Below are 21,050 nucleotides of genomic sequence, written 5' to 3' on the forward strand. Positions count from 1 at the left end.
CTCAACAAAATACTAGCTAACAGAATGCAACAGCACATTAAAGAGATCACATACCATGATCAAGTGGGGTTTATCCCTGGGATGCAAGGATTCTTCAGTATACGCAGATCAATCAATATGATACATCATATTAACAAATTGAAGGATAAAAACCATACGATCATCTCAATAGATGCAGAAAAAGCTTTTGACAAAGTTTAACATCCATTTATCATAAAAACTCTCCAGCAAGTGGGCATAAAAAGAAGTTACCTCAACATGATAAAAGCCATATATGACAAACCAGCAGCCAACATCATTCTAAATGGTGAAAAACTGAATGCATTTCCTCTAAGGACAGGAACAAGACAAGGGTGCCCACTCTCACCACTATTATTCAACATACTTTCGGAAGTTTTAGCCATAGCAATCATAGAAGAAAAAGAAAAGAAAGGAATCCAAATTGGAAAAGAAGAAGTAAAATTGTCACTCTTTACAGGTGACATGATAACACATAGAAAACCCTAAAGATTCTACCAGAAAACTGCTAGCATTAGTTGATGAATTTAGTAAAGTAGCAGGATATAAAATTAATGCACAGAAATCTCTTGCATCCCCATACACTAACAATGAAAGAGCAGAAAGAGAAATTAAAGAAACACTCCCATTTGCCATTGCAACAAAAAAAATAAAATACCTAGAAATAAACCTGCCTAAGGAGGCAAAAGACCTGTACAAGAAAACTATAAGATACTGATGAAAGAAATCAAAGACGATACAAACAGATGGAGGGCCATACCATGTTCTTGGATTGGAAAAATCAACATTGTGAAAATGACTATACTACCCAATGCAACTTACAGATTCAATAGCAATCCCTATCAAATTACCAATGGCATTTTTCACAGAACTAGAACAAGAAATTTTACAGTTTGTATGGAAACGCAAAAAAAAAAAGAAAAGAGCAATCTTAAGAAGGAAAGACGGAGCTGGAGGCATCAGGCTCCCTGACTTCCAACTATACTATGAGGCTACAGTGATCAAGATAGTATGGTACTAACACAAAAACAGAAATATAGATCAATGGAACACAATAGAGAGCCCAGAGATAAATCCACACACATATGGGCATCTTATTTTTGATAAAGGAGGCAACAATATACTATGGAAAAAAGACAGCCTCTTTAATAAGTGATGCTGGAAAATTGGACAGCTACATATAAAAGAATGAAATTAGAACACTTCCTAACACCATACACAAAAATAAACTCAAAATGGATTAAAGACCTAAATATAAGGCCAGACACTATAAAACTCATAGAGGAAAACATAGGCAGAACACTCTATGACAGAAACCAAAGCAAAATCCTTTTTGACCCTCCACCTAGAATAATGGAAATAAAATCAAAAATAAGCAAATGGGACCTAATGAGACTTAAAAGCTTTTGCACAGCGAAAGAAACCATAAACAAGACAAGAAGACAACCCTCAGAATGGGAGAAAATACTTCCCAATGAAGCAATGGACAAAGGATTAATCTCCAAAATACACAAACAGCTCATGCAGCTTAATACCAAAAAAGCAAATAACCCAATCCACAAATGGGCGGAAGACCTAAATAGACATTTCTTCAAAGAAGACGTGCAGATGGCTAACGAGCACATGAAAAGATGCTGAACATCACTAATCATTAGAGAAATGCAAGTCAAAGCCACAATGAGGTATCACCCTCACTCCAGTCAGAATGGCCATCATCAGAAAATCTAGAAACAATAAATGTTGGAGAGGGTGTGGAGAAAAGGGAACTCTCCTGCACTGTTGGTGGGAATGTAAACTGGTACAGCCACTATGGAAAACAGTTTGGAGGTTCCTTAAAAAATTAAAAATGGAACTACCATATGAGCCAGCAATCCCACTACTGGGCATATACCCAGATAAAACCATAATCCCCAAAAAAACATGTACCATAATGTTTATTGCAGCACTCTTTACAATAGCCCAGACATGGAAGCAACCTTAATGCCCATCAACAGATGAATGGATAAAGATGTGGCATATATATACAATGAAATATTACTCAGCCATAAGAAAGAATGAAATGGAGCTATATTTAATGAGGTGGATAGACCTAGAGTGTGTCATACAGAGCAAAGTAAGCCAGAAAGAGAAAAACAAATACTATATGCTGACTCATACATATGGAATCTAAAAAAAAAAAAAAAATGGTACTGATGAATCCAGTTACAGAGCAAGAATAAAGTTGCAGATGTAGAGAACGGACTTGAGGACACAGGGTGGGGGTGGGGGGCAAATGGGAAGTTGGGACGAAGTGAGAGAGTAGCATTGACACATATACACTACCAAATGTAAAATAGATAGCTCGTGGGAAGTTGCTGCATAACATAGGGAGATAAACTTGATGATGGGTGATGAATTAGAGGGCCACGATAGGGAGGGTGGGAGGGAGTCGTGGGAGGGAGGGGATATGGGTATATATGTATAAATACAGCTGATTGACTTTGGTGTACCTCAAAAACTGGCACAACAGTGTAAAGCAATTATATTCCAATAAAGAGCTTTAAAAAAAAAAATCTGTTCTTCTAAACACATGATCAACAGAGTGAAAAGAGCCAAACTGGGAAATGATTTATATAAACTGACTACCAACTAAAGATTAGTGTCTAAAATATATCAGGAACTCCTACAAATCAATAAGAAAAGACAAATCCATTGAAAACGAGCAAGGAGCATGAACAGGCATTTTACAAAAGAGAAAGCATAAATGACAAAAATTGCATGTATGAAAACATGCGCAGTCTCACTAATAATTTTAAAAATTAAAACCTTATGATGTAATATTTCACATCTACCAGATTAGCAAATATTAGCCTGGCAACAGCAAATGCTAGAGAGGATGTGAAGAAAGAGAAAGACTCATATACTGACAATGGAAGGATAAACTGAAAAGGAAAACATTTTGGAGCTGCATAAGGAAATTAAACATGCACATGCTCTATAGCCCAGCAATTCCACTCCTACATTTAGAGCCTAGAGAGTGTTGATTATATTTATTTGGTAAAACTGTAAAGAAAGCAAGGAGTGGTTAATATAGAAGCAGAATAGGAGAGTGGATGGGTACCTCTGGAGGGAGGAAGGATCCATGGGATGGGGCAGGGTGGGAGGGAACTCATAAAGTGGGCTTTAAAGGTACTGGTGACAACTGTAAAATAGTCAGTGGGAAGTTGTTGTATAACAGAGGGAGTCCAACTCGAGGATGGAAGATGCCTTAGAGGACTGGGGCAGGGAGGGTGGCGGGGACTCAAGGGGGGGGGAGTCAAGGAAGGGAGGGAATACGGGGATATGTGTATAAAAACAGATGATTGAACCTGGTGTATCCCCCCCCAAAAAAAATAAAAATAAAAATAAAAAATAAAAAAATAAAGGTACTGGTGATATCCTTCTTGCATTGAATTATGGACATATGTGAACTTTTATATTGTCGCCCTTTATAATATACATTTATGTTCTCTACAATATTATGTATACATGGTATATTTCATAATAAAATGGTCAGTAAATAGGCCAGAGGCTAAAGAACTGCAGTTGGAACTCACAGAATGGGCCCAATAGGTTCTGAAGGATGACTAGGAGGTATGAAGATACCTTGAGGCTCTGATCCATGGCTGAAACTAGAGAAAAGCCTCACTAGAGTGAGAAGAAAGTGGGGCGGAGACTCCTGCTGGTGCCCTTAGAGGTTGCTGGGAAATATTATGGGAAATGAATGAATAATTTGAGAAGAAAAACCTGAGCAAAGGAGTATTGACTTTTTTTTTGTATCCAGGGAAGTAAAAAATTTGCACTCTGCTGGTACAAAAACAAAACAAAACAAAACAAAACCTTTTTATGAATAAAGAGGACATTTGTATCACTTGCTTTTCAAATAAAGTTTATTTTTCTTCACCTAGCAGGAAGTCCAGAAGTAAGCAATATAGAGCTTGTTCAGTGGGCTTGCAATAATTTCTAAATCCAGGCTCCTTCTGTCTTTCCACTTTGCCATTTTTTAGTGTGTGGGCTTTTTGCCCCCTGCAGTTCCAAACTTCTCATCTAATTCACTACGAGGGCATTTTACTGACTCTTGTCCCCCAAGTAAAGGCTTTCCTAGAACTCTCCCACTCTCACACTCATATCCTAGTAGTAAGAACAGTGTCACATGACCATTTCTTGCTGCAAGAGAGGCTGGGAACATCATTATTTTGCCATTGCAGCCTGTATAATAGGAGCAGGGAAGGGGAAAGTGGTTTCTGAGCAGCTATTCAGCAATGCCTGTCAAAATATTTCACTAAGAATTCTTCCTCTTTTCTCCACAGGTGCCAGTCTACTTGATGACCTATATAAATATTTCTCCTTCCATCACTCCCATGGAGACACCATGACTGTAATGGATCCAAAGCAGATGAATGTTGCTGCCGCTGTTTGGGCTGTTGTCTCTTATGTCATTGCAGACATGGAAGAAATGTTGCCCAGGTCTTAGCGAGAACAAGAGAGAAGGCAGTTTTGTCCTTTCTGGCCAGGAATCCCGGGTTTGCAGTTTCAGGAAGCCCCTCTTCACCTAACAATTTTATGTGATCATTTACAAAGCACAACGCTTTTTCATACTTTGTGATATCATCTTTTTTGATACTTTCCAAATTCTCTGTAAGGAATGATCCCCACCCCCACATAGAATCAACATATGGTAAGGATCACAGTGAGGGAATTTCTTTATACCACATATTAAAAATATTGTTTCTACTTTGAAAGTAAATACTGGATAAAGCTTTGGAAGACCTTTGGCTTTTATGCATGTATTTATGAACATTAAATCAAATACAGTGACACCAATTTTTTGTTATTTATTCATTGAAAGAGTAGAGGAATACACAATTGTAGTACAGTCTTAATTGAATGTATGGAGGCATCTGGCTTTCTAATTTGCACATTTTTATATTATTAGAATTTTTTAATAAAGCATTAAATTTTTTTTTAATTAACAGAAAAAAAGTCACCATTTGGGGAAAATATCAAGTATGTGAAATCTGATTGCCTTATTAAAGGTCTATCACCAGACAAACAGTAATACTATTTTACATTTACATTTTATATATTTCACATAATATATCTGTGAAGTTGGGGCTTATTCACATTTTGCTAATAACAAGATTGAGGCTCAGAGAAGCTAACTAATATTCACAAAGCAAAACATTGATCCTTATCTACTCTGGGAATAATCTCTACTATCCTTCCACACACAATGTCCAGTATTCAATTTTAAAAATTACGAGACACACCCAAAAATGCAAGAAAAATTCATCGTCAAGAGTTAAAGCAATTAAGAAAACCAGGCAAAGAGAGAACTCAGATGTTTGAAGTATCAGAGAGGAACTTTGACATAATTATGATTAATATGTTAAAATCTAGTAGGAAAATGGGACTATATACATGAACAGAAGGAGAATTTCAACAGAAAGATGAAAACTATAAAACAGAATCAAATACAAATACTAAACTAAAAAATACAACATCAAAAATGGAGAATTTCCTTGTTGGGCTCATTAGTGGACTGGAAAAGGCTGAGGAAAGAATCAACAAACTTGAAAATAGGTCAATAAAAATTATCCAAACTAAAACACTAAAAGAAGGAAAAGTGAAGTTAAACAAACACCAGAATGGATCATCCAAGAGTATGACCTAATATATATGGGATCTCATATACATATAATTGGTTATCAAGTGATTTAATATACATGTAACTGAATCCTTAGGAGAAGACAAAGTATCAGTTTTGTTAATGGTAATAATTAAAAAGATCTTTCATTTCTGGCAAGGTAAGAGACTGACCTTTATACTGAAAACTAAAATGCCAGATAACATCTGAGAATCACTTTCTTGAATATATGAATTAACTGATTAAAAGGTAAAGAATATTAGACAAAAAAATTAAGTGGAGGCATGAACCAAAAAGATGTACATCAAATTAGGTCAGATTTGTTTTTGAGAAAATTTATAGAATGTGATGAACTTAAATTCTATTTTCACAGCTTTTAGTGACTTTGGGGGACTATAGACAAGCCCCAGAGACTACCATGTTAGGGATACTAGAGAACCCCAATGAAATTGGTATCCCAAAGGATGATACATCATTACAATGGTGGACTAAAAATAACTCTGAGGACTGTAATGAAAATTACTGTTATTGAGTGCTGAATAGAGGGTCCAGAGAAATTCCCACAGATGCAGTTACAATAAATATTAACTCACAGTCAAAAAAACAAAAAACAGGACTTCTGACCAAGAGCAATCCAAAAAAGAAAACAACAGAATCAATTCACAATATCCTCTGATACTGCAATTTTTAAATCAAAAATTTTCTAATCTATGTCTACTATGTTTAAGGAAGTAAAAGAAGGGATTGAAAATAGAACAGAGATCAAAGGACTATAAAAAGTGAGCAAGCATATTTTAAAAAAAGAACTTCTAGAAATGTAAACTATAGTAAATGGAATTTGAAAATTAGAGGACCAGCTTAACTGCAGATAAAAGAATTCATGAACTGAAAAAAAAAATACTGAGGAAATTAATGACAATTTAGCACAAAAAAAAGATAAGGAAATTATGAATGAGGTTAAAAAATATGAAAGATAGAGTTATATGGCCTAATATATGTTTAATCAGGGTTCCAGAAAAGAGGAAATAAGACAAAGAATTATCTGAATAAATAATAAATGAAAAATTTCCAGCAATAATGAAATATACCAATCCACAGAATCAAGAAACCCAATGAATCCCAAACAGAATAAACGAAAGGAAATCTGCACTGACATGTTATAGAGAAACTACAGACAGCAAAAGACATAGCAAAAGAATCATGTAAAATCCCAAATCCATTTATGATAAAAATAAAAGGACATCCTTAACCTGATGAAAAACTCCTACCAAAAATAAAATTTTAAATATCACAATTGCAATGAAATACCAAAAACTTTTCCTTTAAGATAAGGAATAAGATATAGGTGATCACTAGAGCTACTTCTAGTCAGTGGTATCTCAGATGTCCTGGCTACTACAGAAAGGCAGAGGGGACAAAGTGTAAGCAATGGAAAAGAAGAAACTGTTTTACTTGTAGATACATATGATTGCCTACGTAGAAAAATCAAGAGAACCTACAAAAAAAATCAAAATTAAAAACAAAGTTTCGGAGGTTTAGAGAAAAAAATCATTGAATATAATGAGAAACATGTCTATACATATACTTAGAAAATGCAACCAAAACTATGTTATTGGCATTAACATCTAATAATATAAAATATCTGGAAACATTTTACAAAAAGATGTATAAGATTCTTTTGGGGAGAAAAAGATAAAACTTCACTGAAATATATTAAGGTAGAACTAAATAATCGGATAAATATGCCATGTTTAAGTTTTGGAAGACTCAGTAGTAAAGATGTCCATTCTCTCCAAATTTATTTGTTTTAAGACCCAGTGCATGACTTTGCCATACTCTCTCTTCCCCCATCATAGCAAAGGGCAGTGTTCCAGAGAGTGCCTGCTCCAGGAGCCTCCCTCCAGAGTGATGACCAGGCATGACCCAACTTCCAGTCTACCCATAATGGACATGAGGCATGAACAAGAAATAAATCTTTATTATATTAAGACTGATAATTTGTGGGGTTTTGTTTCCACAGCTTACTCTAACTGATTTTTTAATCTTACCTTGCCAGATATCAAGGCCTCTTACCAAGCTGTAGTATTTAAGACGGCATGGCATTAGCGCAAGGGTCGATCAATAGACCAATGGAACAGAACAGAGAGTCCCAATCCAGAACCATACATTCATGAAGACTTGATTTATGGCCAGGTTGGTATAGAAGATCAGCAAAAAATAAAAATAAAAGACAGACTTCTCGATAAATACTACCATAAACGCTAAGTAAACAATGAAATTTGACTCCCACTTCATACTTCCTCTGTAGTCTTGTTGAGAATAAATGGAAAACAAGTGATTGAATCGCTTACCTAATTTAAGGGCGCAGTCCTCTGAAACACATCTGAAAGCACCAAGAACAATGCGTAGTAGCTTCACAATAAATATTCTCTGATTGGAGGATGTCATCTCCTTCCATCTTGCAGCAAACCCATTTCTCAGTTTCCATTCCTCTGTTCTTCTCTTCTTTGAGGTAATGATAGAAACGAGATGAAAATTCCCAACAGGGAGCCCTATCAAGAGAGAGCTAAACTGAATGCCAGCAGGAAAGTCCTGGAATTCTCTCAAGCAAGGGAATAAGCTTAAGCAGGAAATATGGGAAGCTGCCAAAGAGCGGGAGGTCTTCACAGTTGTGCTTTAGGTGGTCCCATTTGTATCCCATCTTCACAAAAGGAGACAGAAGCCATAAATGGAGACTTGGACTGGAAGTAACCCACGTGGTTGCCAGTTCCTACTACAGTGGCCCTGCAGAGACACAAGAGGATATTTTCACTGAGTAATGGTGGTCATGCAGTTTACAAGGTGATGTCTTCCTCCTCACTCCAAAATCCAGTCACTCTCAGGTTCATGCTGGATTGAGAAATATAACACATCCTAATTCTTTCCCGAGCTCTGTGAGGCACAATTATAGGAGCATTCAGCCCAGGGCTAATTTTGCCTAACTACAAGGCCTAAACCTTCTGAGTGCTCTGTTGGTGCCCCATAAATTAGGAGGTTTTCCTCTCTGACTGGGGGAACAAACTATTTCTGTCCTTGTTTCAGCTCCAAGTGTTGTTTCTTCTGTTCCTTTCAGTTAGCTCTTTCCCCAGCCTCTGAGAGTTTCCTGCAACACGTGCACGGATCAGGGCTCAGCTGGGGAGGGGTGGGGGAGCCTTCAGAGACCTCTGGCACCTCCCTCTGTGAGGCTCTCCCCTCTCTGAGACTGTGTCCTGTGAAATCTCGCTGCCTTGGCCTCCCCGGACATTCGGAATCCTCTCTTCAACTCATGGTAGTTCCTGGGCTTTGCTGGGGCTTCCCTTTCCTGAACTGTGACTGGAAACTCTCTCACGGTAAGCTAGGGCCATTGTGGGACTCACTTCAATTATTTTCTGTGTCTTGGGGAACACTGTCCTTCATCTCCTGATGTCCAGGATCTTAATAACTATTGTTTCATACATTTTATTAGAATTTTTAAAGATTTCATACCTAAAAATAAACCTGATCCCCGTTACTCTTACTTGGTCAGAAATAAGTGTCAAGTCACTAATTTTTGTCCAACATATACAACCATGTTCTTTTCACATTTTGTGCATTTTGAATCATTCTCTTCTCACTACTTGATTCCAATTGGAGAATGTAGATTCTCAGGGATTTCACAAACCGTCCACACACTGAGATAAAACTTATGGCATCAGAGTCCAAAGATAATCTATGGTTTAGCTGGTAATCATCTTTAGTTTCAAGGATTATTTTCTAGAAAGAATATATCATATACATATGTATATGTATATATTTATATATAATATATATTATATACATTTAAAATAATATGTAAATATATAAATACATGTATAATTATTTATATAAACTCATAGGCTGCTGGTTGCCTCCTTGTTGCTCCCTAAAATGGAGCAACATTGTATGTCCTTGTGGACCAGCTTCTTCCATTTCCTTCACGGTCAGCAGAGAGGGACTTCTCAGCAGGAACTGGGCTACACTCATGGTCTCCACCTCCCCTTGACTTGGAGCTGCTTTGCCTTCTCCTTGTCACCCTGAGCAGCATCTTTAGATCACCCTCACAGATAGATGATGGAGCTCAGATACGTCCCGTTTTGTATTCTCACTCACTGCCACCACCACCCTCCCCGCTCACTCCGGAATTTTAAAGTTCAAAGCAACTTTGCAAGAGAAAAACAGTCCCGAAGTTATTTTCTAGCCTCAAGTTCCCACCAGCTGGCGAGACTCCACCTCCCCCCGCCAACTGCCTCCTGAGTCACTGCACCCACCTTGTCCCTCCAGGAAATGCAGTCTTTTCTCCACCCCCACCTTCTGCACAGGGTTTGGGGTTGTACCTTCATTGCCTGTATCCTAGAAATGTCTCTGAGGAAATGGCTCTCATTCCATCTCTTTGCCTTTCCCCATAAAGTTGTCTATTTCCCTGAAAAAATAATAATTCCATAGGGCCAGATGAAAGCACGTCCTCCCTGGTCCCTCTGCCGCTGCCTTACTGGAGGAGAGTGGAGGGGCTTGGTTGGGGGATGGGGTGAATGTGTGAGGTGGGGGAGTGTGTTGGTGGGTGGGGTGATCGGTAGCACTAACAGCATAGGGGCTAACGGAGAAGTGTGTTGGCGCTGGGAAAATAGAGGGTGGAAGAATCGTGAAGAAAGAGAGGGGTCTACAGAGTTTTGTTTTTCACAGCAGCTCCACTCACACATCATAATTGCTTAGGTCTCCCAGGCAGCCGTAGAGCCTGGCATGTGTTAGTGAATCACTAGAGCTATTGGCATTTTCAAGTACAATTCTCTTATTTTCCATAAATTGTGAAAGGCACTGTCCATCTGCTGAGAAAGGGTGTCTCATTTGAATGGTGGCCTAGTTCCTATGTGCGCAGCAGCTTTCCAATCTGACTTTAGGGTCAAGTTGCTTTTCTGATTCATTTGACTGAGTAGACTTAAGTGCACACTGAGAAGAGAAACCCATTTAAATATTGTACAATGTGAAAAGGGTGAATTCTGTAACAGAAAAAGGAGGAGATTAGAGGGAAAGGAGGTCGATTGCTGATTTTGCCCTTGATGTTGTTAAGATGTGGTTTTGAGGGTTCTGGTGTGTCTGTGAATGATTTGGAGTTGAAGTTCCCCAGAGTGTTGCAACTTCCTCACAATAATTACACTAATGACACCAAGAGTGTTTTGAAAATCCTCATGCGTCTACACTGCATACGTTTCATTGCCATGCAGTCCTATTTACTCAGTGTGCTCCCCTCATAATAATTTGAGATGCTCCCCACTTACCTTGAGTAAATATCAAACAGATCTTGATATCTATATCTGTCTCATGAAATATACATCCTCTCTAACTGTGCCCAAATGATTAATTTACTGCTATGTGATGATTAGCATAAAAATCTCATCACGACACTAGATAGAAATGTTATCAACTAATTGCCATTTGAAGTGAAGAATGTTTTTGCATAGAAATTAATGATGCATGCTTACTTTCCAATTCTCTGTTAAACCAGAAAACCCAAGACTGTTTTTGAAGCAGGAAGGAATTACCTTTGAAGCTTTTTTTTTTTTTCTTTCCTCTCCCTTAGATCATCCACAGTTCAGCAAAGGAATGGTAGAAAAGCAATGGTTACAGGGGTTTTGCACACAAAATAAGACAGATGAACTCAGCTCTCACCAAATCAGGCCTTCCAACCAATCAGTTACACAATTTCAGGCAAAGACCTTTTCCCTGGACGTTAGGCATCCCTGTGGCCCTGAAACTTGACAGAGAAATACTCATTTTATGTGCAGCATATCTTAAGTGTGCTCAAGTCCTTTGGAGCATCTCATGTTCTTATTATCATTGGTTGTCATCCCAGGTCTGCTCAAACAGCCACACAACTATCTATGAGTTTGATGATACCTCTGAAAGCCTTGTTCTATTCTCCAGATCTAAAGAACATTTAGTTTTGCCTTAGACTTTGATGATAAATTCACACCCTAATCCAATTAGTCCTCTTAATTCTAAGAGATTGTAATGGACCCTGAATTTTCCCCAAGCTCTGCCTTGCCATCCAAAGCGTCATCACCGCTATGGCTGATACCCAGCCTGGGCCAGTTATGCTGCTGGGAACTTTATGTGCATTTTCTCACTTAATCCTCATCCAACAAAATGAGGCCGGTTCTATTTTAGTCCCCATTTTAGAGATGAGAAAACCTGGATATACAGCTCATAGCTTACTTTTCCAAGGTCACGGAGCTGATAAAATGTGGCTGAAATCCAGAAAATTCAAACCCAAATATCCCACTCAGACAAACATAAATCCTCTCGATAGTGACCCCTCTAGCTTTCCCTGTGTGCACAGATCCCGTCTAACTGGTTCGTTTTCATTTCAAGGCATAGAAAGTGGGGCTTGAACAGTGCCAAGCTTTGGCCAAGGAAGAGGGGCCTTGTGCTTCTAGAAGGCCCCACGTACCACAAACGCGCACCACCACCAAATTGACCGAGGGCGCTGTGGGTGCTTCTGTCACCAGCTGCCTGGCAGTGAGGGGGGCACAGCGAGACTCATGTGTCTGAGCATCCACTTTCAGGCGAACACCAAGCTGGCTCCAGAGAAATGCTGCCCCTCAGGTCCTGCCTTTGAGAGGTAACTGCGTCCAAATGTTGTGAACATAGACACTGCCTCAGAGCACGAAGAAGATTTGAGGAACAAAAGTACTCAAGAAGAGAAGACAAATTCATTAACCTGTCAAATCTTTCCTCTCAGAGAGCAAGACGGCAACAGTTCTTGCATAATTAGGTGCTGTTGCCCAGAAGTGTGGGGCATCTATTTTCTTAATTCTCATCCTGTTCCGATTAGTGATTCTGAAAGTACTCATGAATAAGCATGGTACTCGCAACAGCTGTACGTGGTGGCATATTGCATTATCTAATGTTTTCAATGTTATTTAATATCTAATACCTATAACTTAAATTGGCAATTAGATGGACATTTCATGCTAGAATTGCAAATAGTTTTCATGTTTGTAAAATTAATAATGTTCAACATTTTTAAATGTAAGTGGAGAAAGTTCACTTTAAATATTTTTATTTAAAAATTTGATATTTATTCTTTATAATTTATATTTCTCTTTTATTTAACAATTATTTATTATTTTTAATTGTGGTTGAATATACATAACATGAAATTCACCATCTTAATCATTTTGAAATGTACAATTCAGTGGCATTAAGTACATCCACATTTTTTCGCAACCATCACCACCATCCATCTCCAGGACTCTTTTCATCTTGTAAAAATAAAACTCTGTACCAATTAACCAATAACACCCCATTACTCTCTGCCCCCAACCCCTGGCAACCACCTTTCTACTTTCCCTTTCTCTGAATCTGACTACTCTAAGTACCCTATATAAGTGAAATCATATAGTATTTGTCCTGTGACTGGCGTTTCACTTGTCCTTAAATTTCATCCATGTTGTAGCATGTGTCAGAATTTCCTTCCTTTTTAAGGCTGAATAATATTTCGTTGTATTTTATACCACATTGTGTTTATCCATTTATCCATCAATGTTGCTCCACTCTTAGGTTGTTACCACTTCTTACTATTGTGAATAATGCTGTTATGAACATGGGTGTGCAAATATCTCTTCCAGATCCTGCTTAAATTCAGAAGTGGATTTGCTGGATCATATGGTAGTTCCATTTTCTGATGAACCACTATACTGTTTTCCACAGTGGCTATACCATTTTACACTCCCACCTGCAGTGCACAACTGTTCCAATTTCTCCACATCCTCACCAACACTTGTTATTTTCCTTTTTTCCCTGTATTTTTGGGGGGATTTTGGTGGGTGGGGGGAGTGCTGAGTTTTTTGTTTGTTTTTTGTAGCCATCTTAATGGGTGTGAGGTGGTATTTGTGATTTTGATTTACATTTCCCTAATGATTAGTGACGTTGAGTATCTTTTCATGTACTTATTGGTCATTTGTATATATCTTCTTTGGAGAAATGTCTACTCAAGTCCTTCCCCCATTTTTTTTAAGCTCTTTATTGGAATATAATTGCTTTACACTCTTGTACCAGTTTCTGAGGTACACCAAAGTGAATCAGCTGTATTTATACATATATCCCCACATCCCCTCCCTCCTGTGACTCCCTCCCACCCTCCCTGTCCTGGCCCTCTAAAGCATCACCCATCATCGAGTTGATCTCCCTTTGTTATACAGCAACTTCCCACTAGCTATCTATTTTACAGTCGGTAGTGTATATATGTCTATGCTACTCTCTCACTTTGTCCCAGCTTCCCCTTTGCCCACCCCCCAACCCCGTGTCCTCAAATCCATTCTCTACATCTGCATCTTTATTCTTGCCCTGTCACCAGGTTCATCAGTACCATTTTTTAGAGTCCATTTATATGAGTTAGCATACAGTATTTGTCTTCTCCCATTTTTTAATCGTTTTCTTTTTTTCTCGTTTTTGAGTTGTTTATATATTCTGGATACTAGCCCCTTATCAGAGATGTGATTTGCAAATATTTTCTCTCATTCCATGGATTATCATTTCACTCTGTGGAATGATGCAGAGAATTTTTAAAATTTTGTGTAGTTTTGTTTATTTTTACTTTTGTTGCCTGTTCCTTTGGTATCTTATCCAGGAAACCACTGCCAAATCCAATGTCATGAAGCTTTTCTCCTATTTTGTCTTCAGAGAGTTTTACAGTTTTAACTCTTACATTTAGGTCTTTGATCAATTTTGAGTTAATTTTTATATGGTATAAGGTAAGCATCCAACTTCATTCTTTTGAGTGTGAATATCCAGTTTTTTCAACAACATTTATTGGAAAAAAGTGCCTTTTCCCCATTGAATGGTCTTGGCACACTTATCAAAAATAATTTGACCATGTAAAATGAAGGGTTCATTTCTAAGTTTTTATTCTATTCCATTTGATCTCTATGTCTGTCTTTATTACAGTACCACACTGTTTTGACTTACTGTAACTTTAGTAAATCAGTTCTAAAGTTTTAAAATAAGTAAGTATAAGACTTCAAACTTTGTTCTTTTTTAAGATTGTTTTGACTATTTGGGGTCCTTTGAGATTCCATATGAATTTTTGGACATATTTTCTATTTCTGCAAAAATCACTATTGGGATTTTGATAAGGACGGCCTTGAATCTGCAGGTCACTTTTAGTAGTACTGCCATCTTAACAGTACCCACAAATAAAGGCTGCTGCTTAGCTTGGGCTAATATAACTAAATACCATAGGCTGGGTAACTTAAACAACAGACATGTATTTCTTACAGTTCTGGATGTTGAGAAGTCCAGGATCAAAGTGTTGTCAGATTCAGTTCTTGGTGAAGGCCGTCTTCCTGGCTGGTATACAGTCACCTTCACAATGCGTGCTCACATGGTCTTTCCTTGGTGTGTGCTTATGGAAAGATCTCAAGTGTCTTTCTCTTTTTATGAGGGCATTAATCCCATCATGAGGGACCCATCCTCATGTCCTAACCTAACTCTAATTACTCCCCAAAGGCCTCACCTCCAAATACCATCCATTGGAGATCAGGGCTTCAAAAGATGGGTTTGGGAGGAACACAGACATTCAGTCCATAGCAAATGTCTTTATCTGTGTCTTCAATTTCTTTCAGCAACAATTTGTTGTTTTCAGTGTAAAAGTCTTTTACCTCTTTGGTTAAGTTTATTCTTAGTATTTCATTCTTTTTGATGTTATTGTAAATGGAATTGTTTTCTTAATTCCCTTTTTGAATGGTTAATTGTTAGTGTATAGAAATTCAGCTGATTTTTATTGTTGATTTTGTATCCTGCAACTTCACGGAATTCATTTACTAGTTCTAACAGTTTGTGGAACCTTTAGAGTTTTTTACATATAAGATCATGTCGTCTGTGAATAGAGATAATTTTACTCCTTCCTTTCCAATGAATGCCTTTTACTTCTTTTTCTTGGCTAGTTGCCCTGCCTTCAGTAGTTAATTTTGAATATTTTAGAAGAACAACAATTTTTTTTAAATATATACAGAATATGTTTAATTGTTTACATTCATTTTAATTTACATTTTTACTAAATATATTCAAATTTTCTGGACTTTGAATACAAATGCATTTTAGATTTTTGTCCTTTAGGACATTATTTTCAGTGGAGAACAAAGTATATGAAAATCTAGATTATAAGAATACAATTCATGATTTTGCTGAATTGAAGATAAGAACAATGAATTTTATGGAATACATATACAATAAATTGCAAATTATGTATGTCTGATCCTATTGCAGAACACCCAGGCATGGACAATAATAATTTAATTCAACCTTCTCTGATATTTTTTAGACTTTTAGTCATTGTGTATGTATATTTTTCAAAACAAGATGCTAGAACACATTTATTTTAACAGTTTGTTAGTTTTCATTTAGAGTATTTAAATATTCAGGCATATCTAAAAGTTTCTCACAATCAAGAAGCCCAAGAATAGCCAGCCCAGGCTGATCTGCTGCTCTACTTCTCTCTGCCCAGAGCCTCAAATGTTTGATAGGGGCAGACTTGAGTTTGAAAGTGTGAATACAGTAGTCATCTCACCTACAGAAGTTACTCTGATGTGATAACCCCCTCCCTATATCACAGCCAGGATGATGATATACATTACAAATCCAATTATGCACTCTCCTGCTTGGAGCCCTTTGGTGACTACTCTTTGCATCTGGGATAAAGTGCACAATACGGAAGCCCTGTATGTTCTAGCCCTGTCTTCCTTCCTCTCTTCAACTCTGGCCACATTGACTTTTATTCTAGTTCTTCCAACATATGCATTCCTGGCCCAAGACCAATGCATGTGTGCTTCTTTCTCCCTACGAGGTTCTCCTCCCCTCTTTCCTATCTAGTTAACTCCTGCCTGTCCACTGGACTCATCTCTAAGATCCCTTCTTCCAAGAAGCCTCCTTTGAATCTTTGGACTAGATAGATCCCAATAATATCAAAATAAAAATTATTTTGATGGTCATGTATAAAATTATTGACTGTTTGCTCTCTAATAGGCAGAGAGGGAAGCACTTCACATGTTTAAATTCTTTTTATTCTTCCAAAAGCCCTCCCCTTCATTTTTACAAATAGAGAAGTCAAGGTTAGACAAGTTAAGTCACTAGCCCACAGTCACATTATTAACAAGAGGTGAGGCAAGATTTTAATCAAGGCTGTCCAACCCCAGACCTTATACATTTATTCTCAATGCCACAGTGGCTTTGTGTGTAAGGGCCCTCATTCATCATTTGTTCACTCATTCCACGTGTTTACGAGGTTTCTGCTGGTGCCAGGCACTGCGGGCAGCGTGGTGAGCAGCAAGGCAGGTGAGGTTCCTGGACTCAAGGAATTTTATTCTAGTGGAGGAGTAAGGCCATGAAAAGTAGAAGTAAACAAGTAAACAAACAAGATCATTCCTATGGAGGAACCAAACAGGTCCTGTGATAGCAGGTAAGTGAGGAAAGTCTGCTTACCAAGAGGATGGGCTCAGATGGTCTCTCTAAAGAAAGGGACATTTGAGCTGAGTCCTGAAGGACGATGGGGCAGAGCTAGCTAATTGTCCTTCAGAATCCTTTCTACCTTTTTTTATGATAACAGAACCCCTAAATCTTAGCTAGATTATATCCTCCAACCCACCTTATAATTAGATGTAGCCATGTGATTAAGTTCTGGCTAATAGGTTAGAACCGGAAGTAGCATGAGAAACTTCTAGGAAGTCTCCTTAAGGGGAGCTGGGGGGATGGGCATACCCTTCTCCTCCCATCCTCTTTCTTATTGGAAGGTGGAAGCGGCAGCTGTAGACTTGGAGTATGAAGTGAACGTGGGGATGCAAGCACACTCAGCAGAGAAGCAAACAGGAAGGACGATGGGTTGCTGACACTGTGGAGTACCCTGTCAGCCCTGCACTGACTCCCTCAGAGAAACTTTATGGACACTGTACTTCCTATGGAAGGATGACTAGACTTCTTTATGAGTCTGAAGATTTAATACTGCTACTTGGGAAGTGTAGACTACGCGCTTCATGCAAAATCTTTAACCACAGTAATGATTGACTAAACATCCTCAGGAAGTCATTACACACCCCTTCAGCTGCCTCTGACTCCCAGTCACAGGAAATGGCTGGTTTTCCTTTTTTCTCTGGCTTGCCTCTGGAAGGCGCTGGAAGGCGTTTGGCATGCCGGAAGGGCCACCCACTCTATCAGATGGCACCTGTCAAACTGACAAAGATAAAAACCGCCACAATGCAGATCTCTGAGAAATGCCTCCATGGCATATTAGCGATTTCACAAACACATTTAGAAGCTCAGATAAAGCTTTTGATGTCCCTGATCTTTGCACTTCCAAATGATGGCTGAACAAACAGAAATCAGTCTTCTTTGAAAGCCTTCAAAGTGGTGAAATTGCCTAAATCAGTTTGTTGATTATTCTCTGACTTCCAAAGGTCAGGGAAGGTTTTCTATTTGTTCCCTCTTCCTGAAACACTTTCACATTCTCGCCTAAGTACTTTTGTTCTAGGAAATTTAAATCCATGATTTATCTGTTTGATACACAAGTTTGAATTCCCAATAAAGCCTTGACCATCTTTTCCAACAACTGAAAATGATTTTTTTCAAAAACAGTTGTATTCTATTAGGAAATGGTAAATAGAATTTACCGGAATGGAGGTAAATGAGTAAGGGCGGGAACTGATTCTTTTAGCAACATATTGAAAGCTTATGAAGTCACAAATGTGTCGTAACCCCAGAAAATTCTGTATAAAATCCAGATTTTACAAAATTCTGTGTGCTGAGGTTGTTACCCATTTGTGTGAACTGGGACTTGATAATGACAGTAAGTGGGATATATGATTTTGTACTTTTTCAAGGAATTTTAACTCAGTAATCAGCATGTAAGGGTGATTCTGGCTGCAAGGATGACACCATGGAAGTGATCACATGTGGAGATGAGCTAATAGGCTGAGCCTTGGGGTCTTCACTGTCATCACGACCCTCTTTACACCTATACCGTCTATAAGTAACTGATAGAAATACACTTTAACTTCAGCAGAAAAGTGGGGGTGGATATTAGATGAACGCAAAAATACGGAGGTATGACATAGGCTCAAGAACTTAGGATAGTGAGGCTTCAGGTATTGAACCAGAGACTGATTTCTGCTCAGCAACGCTTCCCAACCTCTTCCATCTCTCCAGTACTAGATAAAATAATGGTATTTCTATGGTCCATGAGGCTAAAATACTGCGGAAGCTCCACACAACGGGAAGTGACTTACTCTTTGGCATACTGATCCGCTACCCAGATGCAGCCCTTTCTTTAGTCTCCCAAGTCCCAGGTTCTTAGGGAACAATTACGGCCAGCATTCATCGAGTCCTGTTATTGCAGGCACTGCTCTAAGCACTATACACGCATTTCATTCACTCACTAAATCTTCACACAATCCTGTAAGTTGGGAATTACATTTTCTCACTTCATAGACAAGAAAACCCAGGACTTAGAGGCAAAGCCACGCGCCCAAGTTCACGTAGAAAGCGGCCGGTGACAGGGTTTGAATCTACTTTGGCTCGAGTTTGCCCTTAACCCTCAGTTATGATGCCTCTATTGGGCACTCAGGCGGTCTATAAAAGGAAGTGAATTGATTGGCTGAGCTTGAGTCGGGTGCCCATCCCTGAGCCAATCAACGATGAGAAGGGGGTAGGATGGCACTGGAGGAAGCAACTTGGTGCTCCTGCTGCCGCCAGGGAAGGAGGGAGGAAGGGGCAAAACTTAGGAAAGGCGCGCTTCACAGACGCTCCTCAGGATCATCCTCCTCCCCTCCCTCCTCCTCTCTCAGTGCCCAAGACTGACTTAGTTATTCCCTTCAGTTCACAGCACTTTATCATCATCATGCGTCTCTCGCTTTATTTCACCTTATTCCTCTACTCCACCCCCGTTCTTCTCGCATCCCCAAAGGCAGCCGTTCAACTGTGTTTCGTAGGAATCTTTTCTTTTATATATGCTCTTATATAATGTATATGCATTGTTTTGTGTGCATGCATCTTTAATTTACATATATGACATTGGGCTACAGGTCCCATTCTTTGCCTTCCTTTTGCAGTTCCGTCTTCTGTTCATAAGGTGTATCCAGACCATCGCTTCCAACCACAACATATACCCTATGATGTGCCTGCACCGTTTTACTTTTCCCCCTTTTCTGGTCCAGTCATGGACTAGGGGGGTTCTACGGATCAGTTCACCCAACTTGGGAGCCCCTCGTGTGGAAAGGCCCCGCCCTGCCTGCTGCCTGATGGAGAGTCTGGCAGTGCTCCCACAGCCCTCCGTGCTCACTGCCATCAGGACGGAAGCCACAGAGCAGCTTGGTTAAAAGTGCAGGATTGAGACCCGACCGCCTGGACTCAGAATCCCATCTCTTTCATTTGCAGTTGTCACACAGCCTCTCGCTACCCCCACTTTCATGTCTGCAAAATGATGACCACAACTGCTCATGGGATTATTGTGAAGATTAAATGAGAGAAATTTATGAAAAGTGCTAAGAACAGTGCCTGGTACAAATTAAATGCTATTTGTACTTATCGTAATAACATTTGTTGCATATATTGGAATGGTCTGTTTGCTTGCCTGTCGCCACTACCAGATTATGAAATCCTTGAGTCCAAGGAGCTTGGCTTTTCCATCTCTGTGTCCAAGAGGCCCACACATTCCACGAACCCGGGGCACCCTCACTGCATGATACTCTCTCTTACTCACCCTCTGGTTGGACATGGCTTCAGGATTTCTATCTAGAAACCCGCTGGGTTGAGGAGAGACTAGATAGAACAGACTGGAGATGTGGCTTTAGAAAGGAGAACGTTCCTGGAGCTATAACGCTGTGCAGTAGAAAACACAGCATCAGCTGCTGCACACAGCCAGGAAGGTCAGCAGGTCACCCGAGATTGGCCCCCAGAAGGTGTGTGAACGTGCCTGGAGCGTGGCCAGGGGCCAACGCTTGGTCACATGCCAACATTTTCTGGCTTCGTGTGTATTCACCTCGGTGTCCTCATCTGTGAAATAGGACTAATAGCATTTACTTCACAGGGTTGTCCTGAGGATTATGTGAGGAAACCATCATCAACTGCTTAGCATATGCCTGGCGTGACCCCAACTGGCAATAAGTGTTAGCTGCTCTTAGCATGGTCATCACCACATCAGTTGCTCTTACACATAGAGGTAGGCGACGCCACACTCGTTTCCTTTCTTGTTTCAGGATCTTGGAATTTTTGTTTGTTCATTTGTATGCTTGTGTTTCCTTTTTATTTGTTTATTTGGCATTCTGGTGGGAATTATTTGTTAGCTCGT

The 21,050-nt window shown here is 39.1% G+C and overlaps 1 protein-coding gene across 2 annotated transcripts in view; it reads left to right on the top strand.

The window, feature by feature from the left end:
- CPQ (carboxypeptidase Q) overlaps positions 1-4,860 on the top strand; it is a 514,519-nt gene extending 509,659 nt beyond the window's left edge. For both annotated transcript variants that reach the window (XM_057734219.1, XM_057734215.1), the window contains exon 8: positions 4,347-4,860. In XM_057734219.1, coding sequence (XP_057590202.1) covers positions 4,347-4,510 — 164 coding nt within the window. In that variant the 3' untranslated portion in view covers positions 4,511-4,860. The remainder of the gene's footprint in view (positions 1-4,346) is intronic.
- The last annotated feature ends 16,190 nt before the right edge of the window (positions 4,861-21,050 follow it).

This window comes from Hippopotamus amphibius, chromosome 5 (genome assembly GCF_030028045.1).
Source record: "Hippopotamus amphibius kiboko isolate mHipAmp2 chromosome 5, mHipAmp2.hap2, whole genome shotgun sequence".
NCBI classification, from domain to species: Eukaryota; Metazoa; Chordata; class Mammalia; order Artiodactyla; family Hippopotamidae; genus Hippopotamus; species Hippopotamus amphibius.